Here is a 22,967-nt window from a genome sequence, read left to right as displayed (position 1 = left end):
CAGTTCCCTCAGCCGCTCCTCATAAGACTTGTGCTCCAGATCTTTCACAGCTTCATTGCCCTTCTCTGGGCACACTCCAGGGCCTCGACGTCTTTCTTGCAATGAGGGGCATAAGTTTGGGTAGAGTGTTCTGGACTGTGAACACACTGTTCGCTCAATGCTGCTCTCGCTGCTGCACCAAGATCCCAAGAAAAAAGCAGAACATGGAGTAGTGCCAGACACCCTTCACCTGAGGATCAAGTAGTAGCTCCACACTGCTCTCACAGCCTTGGAGAATGTCTCTTAATATATGCCTCATCAAGTGGGAAGTTGTGGCACTCAGCTGGTATGGGGAAGGACAGGGCAGGCTTAAAGACAGCAGTGCCCTGTGCATGAGTCCTGAGAGCCATCTTGTTAACACTGTATGCAGTCAGGTCAAGGAAGGAGAAATAAATGAATAATGATTAACAAAATATATTTCTGGATGATTACAGGGAATTGTAAAGACAGGAGGAAAAGATAACGGTACCAGGTAAGGACACCTCAGCACACACCTGGAAGGCTGCAGACAAAGCCATCAGCTTCAAAAGGACCTTAAACATTGTATTTCTAAAGAAAACATACATTTCTGCTGGGCTGGGAATTCAGAGCTTGGCTTCTGAAACATCAGAGACACATTTCAGAGTGAGGAGAAGGGCCTGTGGGGGCTGGGGAGAGAAGAAAATAATGTGGACAGTAATAGAAAGCAGAGCTGGGAAGGGCTGCTCCCGCGAAAGGAGAAACAACCGAAGTAGAAAGACACATTATCCTTTTCATCCCTGAAAGACTCACCTTATGTCAGTGATTTTGCACCAAGTAAATACTTTGCGAAGACTTGTCACTCACTATTAGTATAGCTGCTAGAAGATACAGCTTTTGAGGGAGCAGATACTTCATACAGGGCACACCAAGGAGCTCAGTATGGGACCTGAGGAGCTGCATGGCTGGAAAACTGCATGGCTGAAGACTAAGAGCCTGGATAAGAATATAAAGAAAGATATAAATAGAGCAAATTAGATACATCTGTAATCCAATGACTATTCTTATGCAAATACAGAGGTGCTGTACACTCAAGAACAAAAACAACAAGAAGAAAAAACAAGTCTAAAATCCATCCTGGAACTATTTTTACAAACAGAAGAATGTTACAAAGAGCATGAGGACTCACTGACCTCACCTTGGTTGAATTAATGACTACAGCTATCTGCTTCGGCTTCCTCCCTCTTTTCCTGTCCCATCACTAGAGGGAGCTGCTATTACCTCATTCCTCTTACTTGCCTGGTCAATTATTATACACTTATCTCACCTAATTCTTATATCTAAGGTGATCTGTACTATCCTTTACAACTCATGGTGAGAAATGGGTACTTTCAGATTCTTGTTCCTTTAAAATGCGTGTTGCAAGTAAGTCACAAATTGCATTCTTGAAATACCTATTTTTCAAGTTCAGGGTGGCTGGGCAGAACGCTGAAAGATGAATCCCATCACAGTTACCTTTGGAAAAGACTTTACTTCACATGAGGTACGACATCCAGCACAAAGGTTGCTTGACTGGAATTCACAGATGATTGGCAGCATTTGTGTTATCACAGCAAGCAGCTACATGGGAGAAACCAGGCCAAACCCATCATATTTCAGATGCCTCATCCCTTCTGCAAAAATGTTGACTTATGACAAGGTAGAAACAGAATGGATTCAGAAAACTATTGCATTTCCCAATTCATCATACAAATGTAAGCAAATATTTTAAGCTTACCGTAAAATAGGGCTGACACTTACCTAGCAGTGTGACCAATGCTGGAAATGGGACTGGTAAGGTTTACATTTGATACCCTTTCAGTAACAATAGAATCTGTGTACACGCAATGCACAAGGTGAGAACTGCCCATAGTATAAACATTCAGGCCAAGCCCACAGCACAGGCTTAATCAAAAAGGTTCTTTATTTTAAACATAAAAAGAAACATTTTACACAGCATTGTTAGAACTATTGGGTACCTGCATTCCAGAACTGTGCCAAACACTTTGTTTTGTAACTTTGAAATCAAAACAAAAGAAAGCAAACATCTTGCCCTTCTGCTATATGCTCAAGCTTGTTCTGGATTGAATTCCAAGTGCCTGGAGGAATTTACTGGCTTACCCAGGAGATGTGGCAATGTGAACAGAGGAATATCAACACGAGCCCTTAGGATACTTAGACAATAGCACAGGTTGCAGCTGAGAGGATATGGATGCTTGCAATGCATCTCAGGCAGCTTACTCTCCTGGTACTCTGCAGGTTTAATACACAATCAGGTGCACACACACCATCACTCACACAGGAAACAATAATAAAAAACATGAAAGTGACCAAAAGTCTTTTTTTTTTTTTTTTTCCTTTTTCATTGGAGACAAGATTCCCACTCTATTTTAAAAAAGGGGATAATACAAAATTGGCACAAGTAGAAGGAAACCTGTGGGGTAAGCCTAGCCCCTCAGCTTCTAGCCTTCCAACTACAGCAAATACAGGGTGTAAGGGGATGCAGCATTGCCTTCCAAGGGGCTGGCAGCAGCACGAGCTAGCAGGGAACTTGTTTCACTTGGAATGACAAAAATTGTTTGTTACCGGCCATGAAGGAAGGTCAGCATTGGCTAAGGACATAAAGACCTTCCATGATAGAAACAGGGAGCCCTGACCAAAATAACCCTGAGTTTTTTCCAGCAGGGATAAAAGTGTGCTACGTTGTGTGCTTGGGAAGAACTGTCAGGTCCCTGCTCACTCATTCCCTAATTATTGCATTGCAGTCATGACCCTCTTTCCCTAAAACTTCAGCAAGAGCACATAAATAAGGAGTCAGCTCGCTAGGACAGCAAGTCTGCTAGGACAGCAAGTGACTGATGCTGTGCTTTGAACTTCACCACCACTACCAGCCCCCACAACCAAGACACCCTGATTCCACAAGCCTTCTGTGAAAAAAGCAGATGTTAATGCAGGAAAGAAGCTACTTAGATGAGTGTGTGAAGGACAGCCAGCATCCCAGACGTCCGTATGGTGTTCCATAATGGCCAAGGAAAAGAAAGATTTCACTACAGTAGCCAGGAAGGAGAAGAAGAAAAATGCTGCTGTCAAAGTGATATGAGTAAATTATTTCTTCAACTCCCTTTCTTTGGAAAGCATCACTAAAGATTTTTGGGCTTTCACAGTGGAGGGTAGACTGCTTCTGCCTCATTCCTCAGCAGAGGCAGCAACATCTGTCCGCAACATAGGCCCTTTCAGAGCTCTTCAAGAGAAAAACAAACAAAAAACCACTGGGCCAGAAAAAGAAACTGCCATGAATGTTTTGGTCAAAGTCCTCTAGAGGTTCACAGGTGTCACAGCTTTGGAACTCTACATGAAATGTCAAGCAGTTAAATAATGAGTTGCAAGCCTCATCTCTGCAAATCAAGTTCATGTTAAAGATGTCTCACATTCAGCTCCCAAAAAATCATTAGACACCTGTGTGTGTATGTATATAAAGCCAAAGTTAACCCACCTACAATGCGACTGCATGCATGTTCACATGCTGGAGGCAGAAGACAGCCTTCTAGAAAAAAACCTTCACACCAACCTCAGAAAAAGGTCATCACACAAGACACGTAAAAAACACAACATCAATCTTACTGCAATAGTTTTGGAATAGCAGCAGTGTTGAGTGGTTCAGTGAAAGGTTTCACAAACTAATGTGAACTGAGGTCATTGTAGCACAGATATTAGACCTGCAACTCCCCAAGTATATATACTGGGATGAGCTATTAGTGACGATGATTGTCTAGTACATAACTAGTGTCTAGATTGGCATACCACAACCACTGCTTTCTGTGGATGCCATCCTTGAACATCTTTCATTTTATCAAAAAAAAAAAAAAAAAAAAAATTAAATCAATCAGTAAAGGATTGATCTCTGGCCTTATTTCTACATTTTCCACTCTTCCTGATGCAAGCCAGACCCTCACTGTGATGTTCGGTTGTGGTACAGTCCTACCTCCTTGTACACAGTATCTTTATTCTGACTTTTATTGCTTAGAATACCAGCTGTGCTGGAAAGACAGAACTGCCTGGAAAAGAAGTTGCTCCCCACCAGGAGCCAGGTCAGTAAAAGTGGAAGACCAAAGCAGGACTCACGATACTACAGCACCTAGGAATAAGTCTCAACCTCTTGGAGAAATCCTCACTGCAGGCTACGCAACAAGACTAGGATCATGGGAACCTGAAGGATTTTTGCTGCCCTCTTGGGCTTGCTCATATTCCTACCCTGAGCAACTGGCAGAAGTAGCGCTGGAATCTGATCTGTGTACTTGGTGACAGTTCACAGGTCTCCAAACGTGATCAGTTGATCCACTGCACAAAAAGATCCATCTCATTTTTTTCACGAATCACTCTGCATTAGTAGTGCAAGGTCTCCTACCTCCCTGACAAGGCCAGCAAAGCCTGGGCCTTGCCTCTTCACACCACGTTGCCCCCCCAGCAGCGTCTGAGGCACGTCGTGAGCAGCTGTAGTGGGGAGAAAAGAAGGTAGAAGGGTTGGGGAGAAGGTGGCTGCAAGCAGTCAGCCAACAAATGCTTGTCTGAGGATTGACTCCTCAGGGTTGCTAAGTTAGCCCCTGTTCACCATGGATAAGCACTGAAAATTAGGGGAAAAAAAATGATAAAACCTTAAGAAGAGCATCTCAAAGACCTCCAGGCAAATTTTGTTTTCAGATTAATTGTAAATTCTTTGAAAGCTGGGGAAGAGAAAGTATGCTGACAGCCAAAAATCAATTATTTTCTGGAACAGCCTCTTGAGACTCCAGTGGAAAACCCTTCTCCAGCCTTCAAGCAATACAAAGAAGTCTGAGATATCAAGGCAAAGAGAAAAAGTGGACAGAATGCTGCAGTGGGGGTAGAGGGGAAGAGTAGATTGGTTAATACAATGAAAATCTAACAATTTCACCAGTCCCTTCCTGCACACCACGCTCCTCAACATATTTTCATAGTGAAAGATCTTTTCAAAACCAAGAGGGGCAAAAAGAAAATATTAAAATAAAAACAAAAAACACATTGTGAATTTTTATCACAGGGCCCTGCTGAAAGCAGGCTCAACAGTTTGTACATTAGAAGGACATGACCTCTACGCAGAAAGTGCTGCTGGACAAAGGAGAACTCTGAGTCACTAGATATGGCCTGAAAGCTCTCAGGACACAAAGTGTAACAAGGAGAAGCTTGAGGTCCAGGCTGAAACCAGAGAGGAAAAGCACTGTCTCGTCTGGGCCTGTGAATGAGTGTCTCAGCACAGTCCAAGAGCCCTGTGAGTCTCTCCCGAAACGCAAGTGTGCCTGGCTCTGCCATACTCAGTCCATCTCCATCGACATCAGCCGGCGACGTTCTCGTCTTGTTTCCTGCACTTCCTTCTTGCAGCACCAACGGGAGCTGCAGTAGCCAATGAGGCAGGATAAGAGTCCAATGACAGTGGCCAGACCAATGCCAATCAATAGGGGATACTTGAAAGCATTCAGAACTGAAAAAAAGGAAGGAAGACAAAGTCATTACATATTATTGAGAAATTTGAAGATTTGCATTATTTTTCTTGCCTAAAAAAAGGGGGGAAAAATCACACATCTTTCTTTCACAGACAGATTACTTATTTCAGAAGTAAGTTAAATTACTTTTCCTCCTTGATTTCTGTTTTTTTGAGGTTTGGGATACTGGTGTCTTACCAGACTCCCTTACCACTTCACCTCATTTCTTCCTCCACCATTTCAGAGCTTCAGGGAGGCTGGAAACACAAGAAATCTTGGAGCAAGAAAGCAAAAGGAAGGTAGTTCCAAGAGATATCCCAATACCCGTTTCTCCAAACAAATGCCTTCTAAAGGTTCTTATTCAGAGGCAGACTGTGCCTGCAATCTTCTTTATATGACTGTTTCCGAACAGCAAGTAGTAGGCTCCTTTACACTTTGCTTGATTAGTACAGTATACTCCCTGTCACTCAGCAGCCCTATCTAATAAACCACCAAGGCTGGCTTAGTTGGTAGTCACCTACTGCACAGTTAAAAAGCAGGGTCAAGGAACGGAAGGAGCTTGGAAAGTACAGTTATAATAGTACAGTGGGAATAATAAAATCTTCTGATTCTCAAGTTCATGGAATTTCTCCATGTGACTTTTCATGGAAATACTGAGAAGAAAGCAACCAGTTCAAAATCCCTCCTGCGTTCATTTCCCTTCTCAGCTATGTACTGAATGCAATATCTAGCACACATCTAGCTTCTCATGAAATACAGCAATGCTTGCAACTCAGGTTGCAAAGCAGATAAGGCACTAAGCGCGGTGAGTAGCATGTCTTGTGGTTAGGAGAGGGAGGAAGGAGACAGAGCTCTGATGTTTCATGCCCCGCTTTGATATTAACCACAGCATGACCCTACGTCAGCACACTGAAGTTGCAAGTCAAGGCTTCCTCCTGTAGGAAGAAAACGTGTTAACACTTGGAGAGAACGGACTTGATTAAAAGATGCCCTAGCTATGCAAAACGTTACCAAGACATGAGGGAAAAGAACATTTCAGAGTATAACCTGTTCAGATCTAACTAGTCCACAGAATCTGGAATTAGGAATTGCAAACAAAAGAAAAAGGATAGCAACGTCTAATTAAATTATCAATGTTTTTAGAGGTATGTGTGATAGAGAGTAGTTGCTACAAAAAACATAACAATTTTTTTAAAAAATCCCACAAAAGAAACTGCCATACTGCTCTTACCATCCATTTTCACAGATAGAAAGATGGGTTTGGCTTTGATGTCAGGTTCCCGTTGCCATACACCAGTGGCAGAGCGTACCCACGGGGTGACTACGCAATAGTGGTTCCCAAAGTCGTGATCCTCACAGCCGTGAATGCGGAGACGGAATTCCAGTGGGCTGATTCTCTCCAGGCTCAGATCACTACTCCCATTTCTTCTGCTCTGTGTCACGATCCCTCTCCGGTCCACCGAGGCCAACAAGACAGGCTCTCTGTCCAACGCAAAGGAGCGCACAGCAAACCAGGAGACATCAAAGGACATGTCATCTGCATTTGCAGGAAAAAAAAGAATTTGGACAACGTCACTGAGCTCTATAGGGCATTCATGTGCCATTTCTCAGCAGAAAGGTTGATCTGCAAGCATTATAACCAACACTACACTGTAACCAACTCTTGCTTTCCTGCCTTCTATCCTAAATAATTAGCAGGCAGGTCTGGTGTCATGAGAAGTGTTGTAACTATGCTGAACCTACACAGAAAAGGGAGTGGCAGTAGAAGGTATTTGCTAGCGGAGAGTGATTTCCATCACTAGCTTCACGCAGCACCTATACAACTACAAAGTCAGAGTGCTCATTCCTAAAGCTCCTGCTTCATATTTACTCTGCCTAAATAAAGAGATCCTAGAAAAAGCAGAAAAAAAAATTACCTGCAAAAATATGCCAGAGCAAAGCCTGATCACAATGCTTTTACACGCTTTTTCCACAATTGTCAGTTATTGTCATGGATGATCACACATCATGCCTTATACAAGATACATTATCCAAGGAGACAATCTACACAAACAATTTGCAGCACCTTCCATATCAGTACATTTAGCTCCTTCTACCTTTGTGCAAGATCTTACTGATCACATCAGGGGATCACAACCTTAACCCTATTAGGCTGTTTGTAGCTGAGCATCTATTTGAAAAATCACCATTACGTTTTGCTAACGTGAACTCAGCAATACCTGTTAGAGCCTGAATCCTGAGATGACCTACAGCATAGGCAGGAAAGAGCTTTAGATGCCCACTCACTTGGTTCATCAACAGTTCCCCCTTCCTGGCGCATTAACAAGCTGACAGGAGCTTGCTGGAAACAGAGGTTACTATTTTTACCCTGAGTTTTGTGACGTCTTCTCACACCTAAGACAGTTCCTTTGATTTTGAGCACATATATCAAACCTCCACTTGCTGGCACTGAGATTTCTGAAAAATAACAGTATTAACAATCTGAAATGTAGAACTGATCTTTTGTCTAAGCCCCAAACCTGCAGCTTTACTGAAATTCTTTGTAGATATGAGTAAAGACCATTTTTAAGCCTTTATCAGGCAAGCTGGCACTCCTAGAAGATAGAGAACATTAGAATAATCTTATAAAGACAGGTACATCCTCAGCTCTGCTATCTGATGTACAGCATCAGCTGGCCAGGTGTTTCATTCTTCCTTAATGTAGAAAAAAAAACATCTGCTGTCTGGGGTATCATTAACGCCCCAGTAAGGTGTGCTATTTTTACACACATCTTGGAAAACAAAACAAACACACGAGAAAGCAGATGTAAGCACTCTGTTACTAGCAGGGACACTGGCTGACCAAACAGTTTTGGGACAGCAGCTAGTTTACAACCCTGCCCGTCATGGCCAGCTGCTATGAGTGACAGCACAGCGGACCCTACACTTGCAGCCCTACAATAAGGTGAGGTTTTCTGGTCCTACGCAAGGTGTGCATAGGTCATACAGACCAGCAGTCTGCACAACAATCAAACTTTCCTATCACACTCTTTGTTACTTGGCATACCATTCTAATCCCCTCTCTTTAAAGCACAGCGAATACAAATCACTGCACAAACACGTCCAATTAAAAGCACCAAGCTTTGACCTCTGCCTTGTATACTCATCCAACTATCTATGGGAAGCAGGGCCTCTACTTGAGAGAGCTGTGTTTCTATAAACTACCCTCCTCCTCTGCTGCCTGTTTATGCCAAATAAGGCAGTAACACTGGCCCACAGGCAGTCCTATTGGGAATGACCAATTCCTTGGGAAGTTTATCAAAACTGCCATTTGCTCTGTGTTTTCAGGTATGGAACACATGGACACCTTCCAGGCTGAGTCCAACTGCACTGAATACACAATTGCATTTGCTAAAATGAATTTCAACAGTAAGTTAGGTGGAAAAAAACAATAGCTTTCAGATGCCCACGATACTTCTTTCAGTCAGTAATTTGAGGTTCTCTTCCCTCAACATGCAAAGAGGAATGCAAGCATTTGCTGTCGTTTTGAAATAGCTGAATCTATCTTCTGTAATTACAACATGGGACAACTATTATGCCAACATATTTTATTAGTCAGTATACACAGCGTGCAATTAGTGACTCACTGCAAACAGTCAGAGGGAGGATTTGGCTCGAAGAACTCTTTGTCACTATCCTCCCTGAACTAGCTTCATACAGCTAAGTCATCTGATTCCTTTCTGCATCTCTCACATTTTTCAAATTTAGCAAAATAAGAACATGAATCAAGCGCTCTCTACAGCTCAGTGATGAACATTCCAAGCAGCTCCCAAGTGCTAACAAATATGTGATTTTACTGACGTAAAACGGTCCACATGCAAGGCTTCCCAAAAGCATCATTAGAACCCCACACACCCCTTGTATGGTGACAAGCCACTCAGTTTTTGTCCTCAGGCTACAAAAATCAAAACACACCCACTGGAATCACACACATGGTTAACACTGCAAAGGCTTCTTCCACCAGTAAGGACAGTAAGTGCCCACACACTAGAGAGAGTTTAGCACTGGGAAGTCATCATTCAGAAGGCAACTGAGGCCCTCAGTGTCAGCAGCAGCTCTTGCAACTCAGCTCTTTCCATAATGGAAGGCAGAGTCTGGGAATCGGGTGCTTCAGAGGCCCTGCAAGCAGAGTAATAGTGGTGCTATGCTTCTTCTCCTCCTCGGCTAGTGAGGATCATCAACATGTAAGGCACATCTTTATGCATATTTCGATTTGACACACAGGGCTAAGCTGTCTGGGTCTTAGCTGCTCCCCTGGCCAATCACTCCCTGAAACGGGGAATCCTATTTCTAGACCAGCTCTTAGGAACCATACAGTTCCACTACTTAGAATGGAGCCCTCTCAGCATCTTGTTACAGTGCTGAATCACAATTTTGAGACCCTTTTTGTTTACTACATTTAAATGAGATTGAATAGAGCTTCCTAGAGAGCTGAGCGAACCACTTCAAACCATACAAGAGGTAAACAAGCTGGTTTTGTTAAATTCTCCAATGCCCACTGCGTCTGTCTGGAGCAGACTGAAAAAAACCCACCTCTTTCAGACAGAGTAAGTAACACTTTAAAATCCCTATGCACATAGCCCAAGAAGGGGTGATCTGGGAAGTCTAGAGAGATCGTTTGCGAAAATGTGTATTCAACAGAAACATCAGAAGCAGCTTTTATATCTTCAGGGCACAGAAGTACTACTACTATTCCCCTCTGACACACACATGCTCTCCTTGTATCAATTCAAAACACCAGCTACAGCTGCCAAACCAAAGAAGCACTTCTTTAGATGGAATGGTTGCTGCCATGCACTGAGCTCAGTAATGCACACTCCACTTCAGCAGGGTCTCAAAGAAGCAGAGGAAATTAAACCACGTAGCATTCAAGCCAAAAACCTTTTCAACCCTTTTGAAAGTTTCCCACAGGGTGGGCGTGCATACTCACAGACACACAATGCTGAATCGCCTCTACTAGATGAGGAACCAACCCGTAAGTAACCCTTCTAGAAACAAATGGAGCTGAGAAGGGGAGCGATAAAGATCATCGTCCATTTAGCTTGTCCTCAGCTCCTTGAAAGTACTTTATTTTTCTGATTGTACACATGAAGGGAGGAAAGAGATGGCACCCAACACTCCATATTCCTATACAAAGCATACATACTAATCTCCTCGCATGCTTGCAAAGTTGAGCGCCTTGTGTACAAAAGGCAGAGCCAGCTGGCATACCAAGTGCATTCAAACTGTCCAGGAAGTGCATTTAACAAAAGATCTTATGAAATTCTCTGATCCTTTTCTGCTCAAAATACACTGCTGTGGCAGATCTAACACCAGAAGAGCAGACCTCTTGAAAGCCATCACAACCCAGACCCACAGAACATAGTCAGGATAGCAATGTGCAAAGAGCATTGCTCTACATTCCTAAGTTCCCAACCTAAAGGCCATGGCTGCTATCTGTTTTCTTCTAGGAGATGCTAGCAACTCTTGCTCTTCTTGTCTCATTATCTGGTGTAGGCTTTTCCCAACAACACACCTCATTTCCCTGCTGGGATGAAACAGTGCTGTTATTTTCAGTCTGTCTAACATTTTGGGACTTATTTAAAAAAGAAAGTCTCCTTCTGAATGATGAACTACATTGTGATACCTACTCAGTGCAGATTCAGATCAGAGATGAGATACGGGTGGAAAAAAAGTCAAGTGGTTACGTCAGGCTGTTGTTAGATGAGCCCTTAAGGACCTTCTCTACCTAACCTGCTCGGTTATCCCATTTATCTGTTCCCCTCCAACCCTGAAGTCAAGAATGCAGAATGACAAGGGAAATCTGCACGCCCTACAGCTGCTGCATAGATTCCAGATGTTTCCTGCAGTTCTGCTGCCAGTCTCACCCAGAAGACCAGTAAGGCCTGGAGAGGCATCAGCTTTTTAAGACCACCTGAAACACTCAGTTGGAACTTCTCCACACAGACACGCAGAGTATGGCTGGCTAGACCCCAAATCTTGCTCATTCAGCAACTGAAGGCTCAGAGCAGAGACCAACACGTTTCCCCAACACTTGCCACAAGACTATGCTTCTTTTACTCCTTTTTGTAGGTATCCATTGCACGTGTCTCATCTGCCCCATTACAGACCAAAAAAAAAAGTCACAAAAACAAGCACAAAAAAAACCCAAAACATTAACAACAACCAAAAAAATACCGTGGAACAAAATTGCCTTTTCCAGATAATATTAACCAGCCAGGAAACAGATTGCAGTGCTGACATTTACAACTCTGCACTGGCTGCTCATGATCTGTGAAAAGGGCAACATTTCCAAACACAGGTATCATCTATTGATTCAACAGACATTTATACTCCCTTATGGAACTTCCCTGTTTAAACCTAACTCTGCTGATCAGCAGCTCCTTGAAGAGGCCATCTTTTAATTTCAGTCCATTTGATCATCTTTCTCTTGTCAGAGTTTCTCCTTGTCTCAAGCTACCAAACACACACAAAAGCATCACAAACTCAAATGCACTGATAGGAGAGCCTCACTGTTAGTAAGTGGTCTCTTTTCAAGTTCTAAATTGATTGGAGATGCTGAGGTCTCTTTCACAAGGCAACTCCAGGCTTATTTTAGCTGCAGAACACCAGCAGAAGCAGCAGCTGCTCCCTGCTAGCAGTTATTACCCTCTCTGCAAAGGAAGCCAGCTGCTTGGGGTCCTGCCTTGCAACAATACCTGTAAGAGCTTGGGAACACCTCAACTGAGATGAGGCATTCTGCTGAGCAGAAACTGAGGCATACATACAGACATACATTGCTGCAGACTGTCCAATACCCCACACTATTAATCTTTTGACAGCAATAAAGTTTAGTCAGCATTTGCTCCTTACCAAGCATTTCAGTAATACAATCCACAGACTTCCATCATTTTTTCAGAGGCAGCAGAGAACAGTAATCTAGCAAATTGCCTCCCTGTTACGCCCAGATTTAACATAGAACAGACATTCTGCAATTTCAAAGTGATGGACCTTTACTAAACTTTGCACTTCATCTCATCAATTACTACACTAAGTAACATTTGCCACACAGCACCTTTTTTGCAGTGGCTTGTACACAGATTTCCAGGTTTCCCAAGAATCATGGCATCTTTACATTTATAGATATACATACATATTTTTATATATTTATATTTGTTTACATTTCTTCTAAAAATCTTTCATATATCTGCATACACAAAATTACTTAAAAAAAAAAAAAAAAAAGAACTAAACTCACTCCAAACTCAAACTTTGAGTCCAGTAACCAGAGCTGCTCTCACAGCATTTTGATGAAAAGCAGCTCAGACAATGTTGGGCAAGCAGCTAAGTTTTGAGCAATTCTCTGAACTTTTTAGCTTTTCACAAATGTTTGCCTTTCAAGTACCTGTTGTCCTTTTCACAGTGATTAGGTACTGTGTGTTTCTTCCCAGGCAAAAAAGAAGGCTTGCCTCTGAAGGCAATAGGAATTAACATCCATTTCAGGATTGAGGCTGCAGTAATCAGTTTTTTATGATTTTTAGATTTACATTAAGCTTTAAATTCACTGTGAAGTGTTGAGTTGACTGATCAGGTGATTTTAAGACTGCTTCCAGATGACTGTAAAGGTTTTGCAAACATATCTCCTTTTTAATTAAAGGAGTCAGGAACAGTTCCCATGCTCATCTAGTGGCTGTAGGCTGAGACTGCCAGCACTGGTGTCAGTTGTACAGACAGCACAAGGGCAAAGTTAGCAATAGGAACACTTTTTTCCTTCTACCAAGAGTGTGAAATGCAGAACTTGTTTTAAACTTGGCTGTGCAAAGCTTACACTCTCTCCTGTTATTTATCTAGTTCTGTAGGACTTCCAATGCTAGCTCTCAGTTCTCCAGCTTCACTCAAATGACACAGTGTTGTAGCTGCTAGTATTCAATCTCAAAGCAATTGAGTTACAAGGGAAATATTTTTGTCAAAATACCTGGCTCTAGTGTCATTCCATCTGTTGTGATGATACAGAGCAAATCTGCCAGTTCACCTTGGTAAATCGTCAGGTTGTCAGAATGCACCGAGACATTAAACACAGGACCTAGAAAAGAGTAACCACGATTATTCATGACATGCTTTTTCTTCAGAGTCCATAACCTTCCTTGTACATTATTGAATTCTTCTCTACTTGTTTGCTGAGACTGAGCTTTGAAGTAAGGATAAGCAATCATGCAAGTTTGGGCAAAACAGTCATCCATTTTTAGCCACTAATTGCTGCACTACCACCCAAACTGCCGGGCCTGTCACACAGCACAAAGTCACCGCCCAAGTCTGCCTTCCACCATCTTGTGCAAAATGAGCCCTTCTGCAACTGGTGACTTCACACAGAAGAATAAAGTTCAGGTCCTCAGGCTAATCCAGCACAGATCATTTTGGCTGACACTGTCTGTAGAATTCAAGTTAGAGCAAAACCATTAATTTAACAATACAAGCGGTTCTTGTGCAGAACTGAAACACAGACAATAGAAGAAGTGCATCTGATAACACTTTTCTGTGGGTTTTCCTTCAGGCTCTGCTACAGATAGCTCCTTTCATACAAGATGTCTCAATGCCCAAGGGTATGGTAACTTCTTCAGCTGTAATGTGATGATGGTAATGACAAAAACCATTGGGCTGTTATGAAATGCTCAGACACCGTAACAACACATGTGCTTGACTTCTAAGATGCAGAAGATAACAAAACTTTCCCTCATTTTGACAACTACATCTCCAGTGCAAAATTCACAAAACCACAGTTTTTCAGATACACCTACATTGCTAGTACTCTCTGTTTCACAGGGCAGAAAACAAAGAACGTGTCAAAATACCCTTAGTGATTTTTCTGCTAAACAAGGTGGAAGAGATGAGCATATGAGGGAAGCTGATGACAATGGTGGTCTCTGAGATGGCTTTGGGGGAAGGTGCCAGGGAGTTCACAAAGGAACTGGGGATTCAGATCAAGAGGTAACTCACCCTAGATGCTGTCATTAACTGGCTCAGCTACTTCTGGGACAGGAGCAGAAGCAACAAGATGAACAAAAAGGTAATTTGGGCAGGAAGAGTAAACTGTTGGAAGATCTTCCCTCCTCTCACATGTTACTGTTGAGTATAGAAACTGTAAATTTCAAATCCACTAAAGATCTGTGGCAAACACTACTTTTGATAGAGAACAATTAAGAAATTCAGCTAAGAAACCCACTCGTCCCCTGCTCTCTCAACAGGTTTATGTGGAAAGCTGCACTAAGAACTCACCAAGGTTCTGGAAAGAAACTTGCCATAAAGCTAGAGCTTTCATCTTTGGTGAAGCTGTTCTAGGCTACAGGAGCCTGACTTGTTTTCATCAGAGATTATACAGCACACTAAGAAATGAATTACAATTACACTGCAGTAATCACCCTGTGGCTTCCAGGATTCTTCTCCAACAATTTCGACTGCACACAATCTGCTGTGCTGTGTTAAACCATAAGCCCCTTACAGCCTTCTCTGCCCCAGAAGCAGATGCAGTTTGTACATGAGGACAGTATGTGGACAAACATCCCAGAGGTTTATACCCATTCTCCAACCAGAATTCTTTTCTATTAAAAAAAAAATAAGATTGTAAGGTGCCCACATGAAGCAAGAGAAAAAGGGAAGTAGCATGACGGGATCCTTTCCTGAGGAAATGGCAGGATATCAGACTGACTGCTTCCTCAGCCTTTGTCCAGACTCTATGGGAATTCCATGTATCCTGACATGCCCCTGCCTGGAACACACACAAGCTACAGCCATATTGCCTTCGCAGCCTACTTGATTATACTTCTTCAGATAAAACAGGGTATTTCATATCACTTTTTTTTTTTTTTTTTTTTTTTGTCTTTGGTGGGGTTTGAGGTAGCCATGCAGACAGATGTTCAAAGGCCCTAGGGAGTAGTCACAGGCAGGACAGACCAGGGCTCGCCAGCCAACTGTAACCAGGGGAATCCTCAACTGTGACTCTGCTGCCACAGCAGCAAAGCGACTGTCAAGACTGCCAGGAACACCCCCACATTCCCAGCACATACCTCTGCTCCACTGAACGCAAAAGAGCAACGTAATAATCCTGGTTGCTGCCTGTAGCTCAGGGTCCTGCACTACACCCTGGCAGGAGGTGAGGGAACGCATCAGGGATGTGAGATGTGCCCTGCTTTACCACATAGGCCCAGCTCTGTTGGGTGATGGCAGGGATCATGGGAGAAGAACTGTGCAGCCCCAACATGGTCAGGCTAAGGCTGGGCTGACTTATCCCTGCCCCAGCAGGGTGAAAAAAAGGCAGGCAGAAAGGTACATGTACAGAGGACTTCTTGAGTTTTATTTCTAGATCAAACATCCAGGCATCTACTGCTGAACAGATACTGGATCCTAACCCCAGCATGCCAAAAACAACATTAATGTAGAGTGGAGTTCGAGCACTCTTGGCATCCAAACGTTGTTAAGGTAAGTGCTGAGTCTGTTTGGTCTCTCTGCCAGGAAAGGCAGTATCATGGCAATGCAGCATCCCTGCATACTCCTCAGTTCTGGGACAGCAAGTTCATCTCTCATCTGCCTTCCACGTGAAGAATCAAAGCTTACTGGGCAATAAGGAGGCTGCTAAGCAGCACCTTCACTTCATGACTGTATTTCTGTTTAGTAAGCCACAGTTATTTTCCTTTGGTTATTTTCCTACCAGGGTACATCTCCTGCAAATTACCTTCTGTAACTCCAGAGAAGAAATCACTGTCCTGTGTTACAAGGACTTGATTTTGACAGAGCCCAGAGGTATGTCAGGGGCTGAGCTCTTCCTTCTCTCTAGCTAAAGAGGGAATTTAATTTTTTCTTAATTAACTTATTTTTTTTTTAAATGCAAGTAATCCTCATTACATTGAGTTCTCAATGGCTTAGCCTTGAAAACTGGAGTTGCAGCTTCTCAAGAGTACCACCTTAATTCTTTAGCAATATCTTCTGCCTACGTGCCCCATGTTCTGGGCCTCAGGCTGTCCTCAGGCACAAAAGGGCAGAATAAAGCCTTTACATTTATGGCTTTTACTCCACCACAGGACCTGAGAAGACAAGAGCCTCTTTGCAAGGGACACCATTTAGCCCTAAGCTGGATCAAGATGACCGTGTAATCCCTTACCCCTCAACATAAGGTACATTTGCCAGAGCTGTAGTCACTGCACAGCCTACAAAAGAAGCTGAGAAGATCCCTCTGCCCCTCATGAGAAGTCACTGACCTGCCAACTTTCCCTATAGAATGGTTCTAGGCTTTTTTTGTTTCTATTCTAAAGAAAGAAACTGACCATCAGTGCTTTTAACCTGATTACGACTTGCCTTATTTATGCCCCAAGTTTAAACAATTTTATCTGGCTTCAGCTGAACTTGCCTGGCATCAGGATGAGAAAAGCAGTTTCAAACAAAAGCAGCAGCCACCTGTCAGTAGGTTACAAGCAAATCCATTGCCTTATCTAACTGAGCACCTTCTTTACTGTTAGATCAAGAAAAGCACTGTAGAAAAACTGGCACTAGAGCAGACAATGCTTCCAAGCATGCTTTCGATGATCTTGAGAACTTCACAAGACATATGTGATACAAGATCATCTGCAAGCTGTGGGCTGGGAACGTAACAGATTCTTCTTTGGCGAGAACTGAGTTGATGCTATATTAACTCTGAGAAAAACAGAACTCTGCAGACAACAGACGATGTGGCTTTGCTCACCTTGCCACCTATAATTAACAGTTTGAAATACTGTTATTGCCAACTACTGGTCACTCAAGAGAATAAACAAGCTGGAGTTTAGTTTCAAGTGCAGGGTCGACAGATCAAGCATGACTTGCAAGGCTCATCAAGAACAAATCAAAGTTAAGTGTAGAGAAACTATTCAGTAGGTTGAAAGCTGAAAAATAATTGGATTTAAATAACTTCAGGTTTGAAGATAAATGTCATGCCCTCAGCTAATTCAGAAACTAAAAAGCAGACTTACAAAATGAACTAGCAATCCCAATTCTGAGAGCTAAGCAGCCATTTTCAACCCCAGATTACCATCCTCTGCTGATAACTTTGATGTAAACTATGCTGAACACACTGCTCCTCACTACAGAATGACCACATGTAAACTTAGAAGCGGCTCTTCAAAAAGTTTTCTTCTTTAATAAAGTAATAGCAATTTTATAGTAAAAGGTACCTGCTGTAAAGATAGGAATAAAAGTAGATTCCTTAACATTTGTGTGTTTGAAAAACACCACCATTCTAAACAAAGTAAAGAAATTGAGGTTAAAGTTTACTAGCACAGGTCTAGAAGTTCTTACAAGAAAATCAAGTTCCAGGATCAGGATGTGTTTCGTTTAATTTCTTCTGAATGTGCCCTTTTGCAGCAGATCTCATTGCTCAAGTCACTGATTTCAGATAACCAAAGCAGAAAATTCCAGCACCCAAAATCTAAGGACACAGTTTTCAGCTAAAAAGCGTACTTCTTCCACACGTAAACAAAAGAAAAAAATATATAAAATGCACCAAGTTCAGTTTACTATTTAGCATTCAACTAGATTCATCCTGAATATGCTGTGATGTTGAAAGGGAGAGTTCAGGTTTATTCAATTAACTAACTCTGCTTAAGGATTTACATATTGGAGAAAAATAAAAACCCTGAGCCCTGTTTACCTGATGTCACCCCATTCTCCCTGCTTTCCTTCACAGCTCAGTAATCCAAACACCTTAAATCTGTAAGAAAAAGAAGGGAGAAAGGAGGGAAAATACCAAAAGCCAGTCAACATCTGGATTTACAATAGATGAGCTCCTAATTACCTAGGTTCTACATGACGTTTTGGACTTTTCTATTTCATCTCAGCCAGTATTTCTCTGCAAGGTCTAATCTGTCCACAGAAATGAGTTACCTTTATTTTCCAGACAAAGTAGAACACAGAAAGGTCAAGCAAACTGACTGGCAACAGAGATCCAGACTCAGGGGGCTTCCCCACCCAATTACCCCACATCCAGTCTGTTACCCAGCACGGAGAGAGCAATCGCTGCATGCAACTTCATTGCCTGCAGATAGCCAGCACCATGGACCACAAGGTGGAAAATACAGATGAAATCCACAAGTTCTCCATCTTCCAAGATTACTCATATCTGCCCTGGCACCAGATCATCCATTCAAACTGAGGATTCCACAATCTGCCCCTCTCTCCAGATAACGAGCTCTTTCACCCATACAGTTTCCTTTCAGTGCTCTCCCAGCTTCTTTTACAGAGCTGTTCCCCAACAAGTTTCATCCCAAAGCCTCAAAATAGCCATTACTGGGAGAAGACCCCAGTAGTTTAAGTCTGTGGTTTCTACTTCCAGAATTAATGCACACAGACACAAAAACACACAATGACAAAGCACGCTCTTGCCCATTAGCTGTGGCTGGAAAATACCAGTCTCTCTCGCCAAATAGTTTCTGCTGTACTCCTGTTCATTCTTTTCCACGATTAAGATTTCTTTCCTTTAAGAACCTTTCTAATCTACTTTCTTGCATCTGCGTATCTCCCCGGGTCATTGCAGGGCATCATTTTAATTGCAAGTTCAACATCAATACTTAGCTCATATTTCCGCAGCTTAGTTTATCTCAGCTTCTTCCAAAGAGATTGATAATGCATTGCTGAGCAATGAGCTCACATGAAGATGTAATCCACAGCTGAAGATTTCATTGAGATGCTTCCCTTAGAGCTCTCTTTCATTTTTGCCTCTCCAGAGCTGTCTGCCCTCTGCTGAATGGCACAGAGGAAGCCAGTTCAGAGCACAGCCAAGCTCCAAATGGTTCTCCCTCATAACATATTTCTGTATACAAAATTAAAAGCTTCCTTCTTCCTGCTTCCCTCAAGGCAAAGGAAAATAAGTCACTTCTGTGGAAATCCCTACGAGCATATAGCGGGCAAAGGCAACCTAAACACTAACTTGGGTTGCTGGATACAGTCTGAAAGGGATAGAAAATTAAAGACTGGATGCCAAAGAAGAACATATGACTCCAGGATAAACTAAGTGGATTTCACAGAGACCAGGTGCTTGAGCATTAAAAAAAAAAAAAAAAAAAAAAAAAAGCCAAAACAACAAGAGAAAGACAGCTGCAGCAAGCTGGAACATTTATACCAAATACTTGTACACAGACTCAGCAATGAAATTAAGAGAAAATCTCAACACAAGAACTCTTAGCTGCTCTTGTCCCTCACATTGCTGGGCAACCCTTGAAAAGAGATGGTAGAACTTCTGTTTGAAACTGAGCTGGCCAAAGAGCAGCGCAGAAGGATATTTCTTAAAGCTTTCATACAGGATGGCTTCCTCCTGCCTCTCCCCGGAACCAGCTTAGTTTGCTTATAGTTCTTAGATGTACAGCAGGCATTCATTTTATAAAGCTGGTCTAGTGATCCTCGTTATTCATAAGGCTGAACCAAAAGGGAAAGGGAGCAAGGAGGACCCTGGGAACTACAGGCCGGTGAGTCTCACCTCTGTGCCTGGGAAGATCATGGAACAGATCATCCTGGATGACATGCTTGATCACATGAGGAAAGGGCGTGTGATCCATGACAGCCAGCACGGCTTCACCAGAGGAAGGTCATGCTTGACCAATCTGGTGGCCTTTTATGATGGAGTGACGGCATCGGTGGACAAGGGAAAGGCGACCGATGTCATTTACCTGGACTTGAGCAAGGCCTTTGACATGGTCCCCCACCACATCCTTATCTCCAAACTGGAGGGATGTGGATTTGATGGGTGGACCACTCGATGGATAAGAAACTGGTTGAAAGGCCGCAGACAGAGGGTGATCATCAATGGCTCTATGTCCAGGTGGAGGCTGGTAACGAGCGGCGTCCCCCAGGGGTCTGTCTTGGGACCGGTGCTCTTTAACATCTTTATCAATGACATTGATGACGGAATTGAGTGCACCCTCAGCAAGTTTGCTGACGACACCAAGCTGAGTGGTGTGGTTGACACAGTTGAAGGACGGGATGCCATTCAGAGGGACCTCGAGAGGCTAGAAAGGTGGGCCCGGGTGAACCTGATGAGGTTCAACACTGCAAAGTGCAGAGTTTTGCACTTGGGCCGGAGGAATCCCAGGCATCCCTACAGACTGGAAGGAGAGGTCCTTGAGAGCAGCCCTGTGGAGAAGGACCTGGGGGTCTTGGTAGACGAAAAACTTAACATGAGCCAGCAGTGTGCCCTTGCAGCTCGTAAGGCAAATGGGATCCTGGGCTCCATCAGAAGAGGGGTGGCCAGCAGGGACAGAGAGGTGATTGTTCCCCTCTACTCTGCTCTTGTGAGGCCCCATCTGGAATACTGCGTCCAGGTCTGGAGCCCCCAGTACAAGAAAGACAGGGAGCTGTTGGAGAGGGTCCAGAGGAGGGCCACAAAGATGATCAGGGGACTGGAGCACCTCCCCTATGAGGACAGGCTGAGGGAGCTGGGCTTGTTCAGCCTGGAGAAAAGAAGGCTGCGGGGTGACCTCATTGCAGCCTTTCAGTACATAAAGGGAGCCTACAAAGAGGAGGGGAATCAACTCTTTGAAAGGGTGAGTGACAGCAGGACAAGGGGAAATGGTTTTAAGCTGAGGGAAGGGAGATTTAGGTTGGATGTCAGGGGGAAATTCTTTACGGAGAGAGTGGTGAGGTACTGGAACAGGCTGCCCAGGGAGGTTGTGGATGCCCCGTCCCTGGAGGTGTTCAAAGCCAGATTGGATGGGGCCCTGGGCAGTCTGGTCTAGCATTAGGTGGAATGGTGGTGGCCCTGCATGTGGCAGGGGGGTTGGAGATTCATGATCCTTGAGGTCCCTTCCAACCCTGGCAATTCTGTGATTCTGTGATTCTGTGATTACCTCCTTAAGCAACCAGAGGATTCTCAAGATCCCGTCTGGTCTTAAAATACATCCAGCAGAGAACAATCTGCCATTGATTGAAAATATGAAAACTAATGGCTTACGAGGCAGCTCTTTCTCCTCCCCCCAAGTCCCAGTTTATATAATTCAGCAGACAAAATCGACTTCTAATTTTTTAAGTTCAGGACGTTTCAAGCAAATGTCTCTACATTAACATTTCAGATCATAAACTAAAATGGAATAAATATGTCCCTTTGCAACAGCAAGTGGAGAAAGAAGAGAGGAGGTGTCTGCTTGCAGCCAGCAAGCTCTGCCTTGAATGGAAAGAATCTGAGCAAGACATTTTCCACAGATGTTCATGGAAAAACATTTCAGTGTGCTGCCGCATTTCAAGCCTATTGTGGCAGGAAACCCTGAAGTTTCATGTGCACAGTCCCCAGCTCACATATATATATGTGTATATAAAGCTTACAGCATCTTGCCTTTCGGATAGGTCACATTGGACAACATGCGCACACACTAAAAACCCTTCATTGACGCATCACAACTCGGAGATCTAGGAGGGAGTGAGACTAGAAGGAAGGATTTCCAGCCCAAGCCTCCACACCCCCTGCCAAAGAGGGATCAATAAAAACATCAGAGAAAGAAATTCCTCCCACCACTAAAACATTCATGTAAAACCCTTTAAGTACTTCCTTCTGCTGAAAATGCTACTTCCATATTGATCCGTTCTGCCCCTCATTCCCCCCTATGGTGCAAACTGAAGACCAAGCCCTCAAAGTAGAGGGTAGACAGGAATGCTTTTTTAATTTTGATGTTATACTGCATTATGATGTCTTCTCAACAGTCACACCTACCGTTCTGCTACACTTTGGGAACCTTAAAGTCAGGAGAACTGTAAACAAGACAATCACACTATAAGGGACAAACACTTTCATAAACTGCTCATCACAAATCCCCACTGAACTCAGGATCTAATAGAGAGGTGCTTCTCACCTTTTATTTACTCAAAGCTGCATGGCCCTCTCTGCTTTCTCTGACCCTTTTCCTATTAAAATCTTCTCTCCAGTTCTGGAGAACTTCCCTTTATCCCCAGAACACCCTAGCAACCTCAGCAGTTCTGTTCTTACACCATTCCTATTAGAAAAAAAATCTGGCACCAGGTTCTTCTTTTGGAGAACAAATCTGACAGTTGCCTGTACTATGAAATGCAAGACAAGAGTATGATATTTGAGCTGTACTATAATAGCTGCTCCACAGCTGTGCCACTTACCTCTGGCTTCCTGACCTAATCACAGTTTGGTCACAGCTTACATCAAAAAGAGTACACCTCAGCAAACAGTGACGTAAGATAACACACATACAAAACAAATTCTGCCTCGCACATCTAGTTACAATTATTTATTTTTAATTTCTACTGGCCTATTTGAGCCCAGAGGATAGTAATAGGACACAACAGATGAGCAAGGCTAAGGGAAAGAAAGCACAGCAGCCTGTACACATGTAACATCACTTTGCAGACAAGCAGAAAATGTGGGAGAAGGAGGATATGTGATTA

At 43.2% G+C, this 22,967-nt stretch overlaps 1 protein-coding gene across 2 annotated transcripts in view; it reads right to left on the bottom strand.

The window, feature by feature from the left end:
* Positions 1-1,942: 1,942 nt before the first annotated feature.
* Positions 1,943-22,967, bottom strand: part of PTGFRN (prostaglandin F2 receptor inhibitor) — a 66,617-nt gene continuing 45,592 nt past the window's right edge. For both annotated transcript variants that reach the window (XM_090120720.1, XM_031612707.2), the window contains exons 7-9: positions 13,525-13,632; positions 6,763-7,068; positions 1,943-5,530 (exon numbers count right to left, since the gene is read on the bottom strand). In XM_090120720.1, the coding sequence (XP_089976846.1) occupies positions 5,364-5,530; positions 6,763-7,068; positions 13,525-13,632 (581 nt within the window). In that variant the 3' untranslated portion in view covers positions 1,943-5,363. The remainder of the gene's footprint in view (positions 5,531-6,762; positions 7,069-13,524; positions 13,633-22,967) is intronic.

This window comes from Phasianus colchicus, chromosome 1, assembly GCF_987193195.1.
Source record: "Phasianus colchicus chromosome 1, bPhaCol1.hap1.1, whole genome shotgun sequence".
Classification (NCBI taxonomy): domain Eukaryota; kingdom Metazoa; phylum Chordata; class Aves; order Galliformes; family Phasianidae; genus Phasianus; species Phasianus colchicus.
Note: the sequence above shows the minus strand (reverse complement) of the source record. Positions and strands in the feature narration are given on the sequence as shown.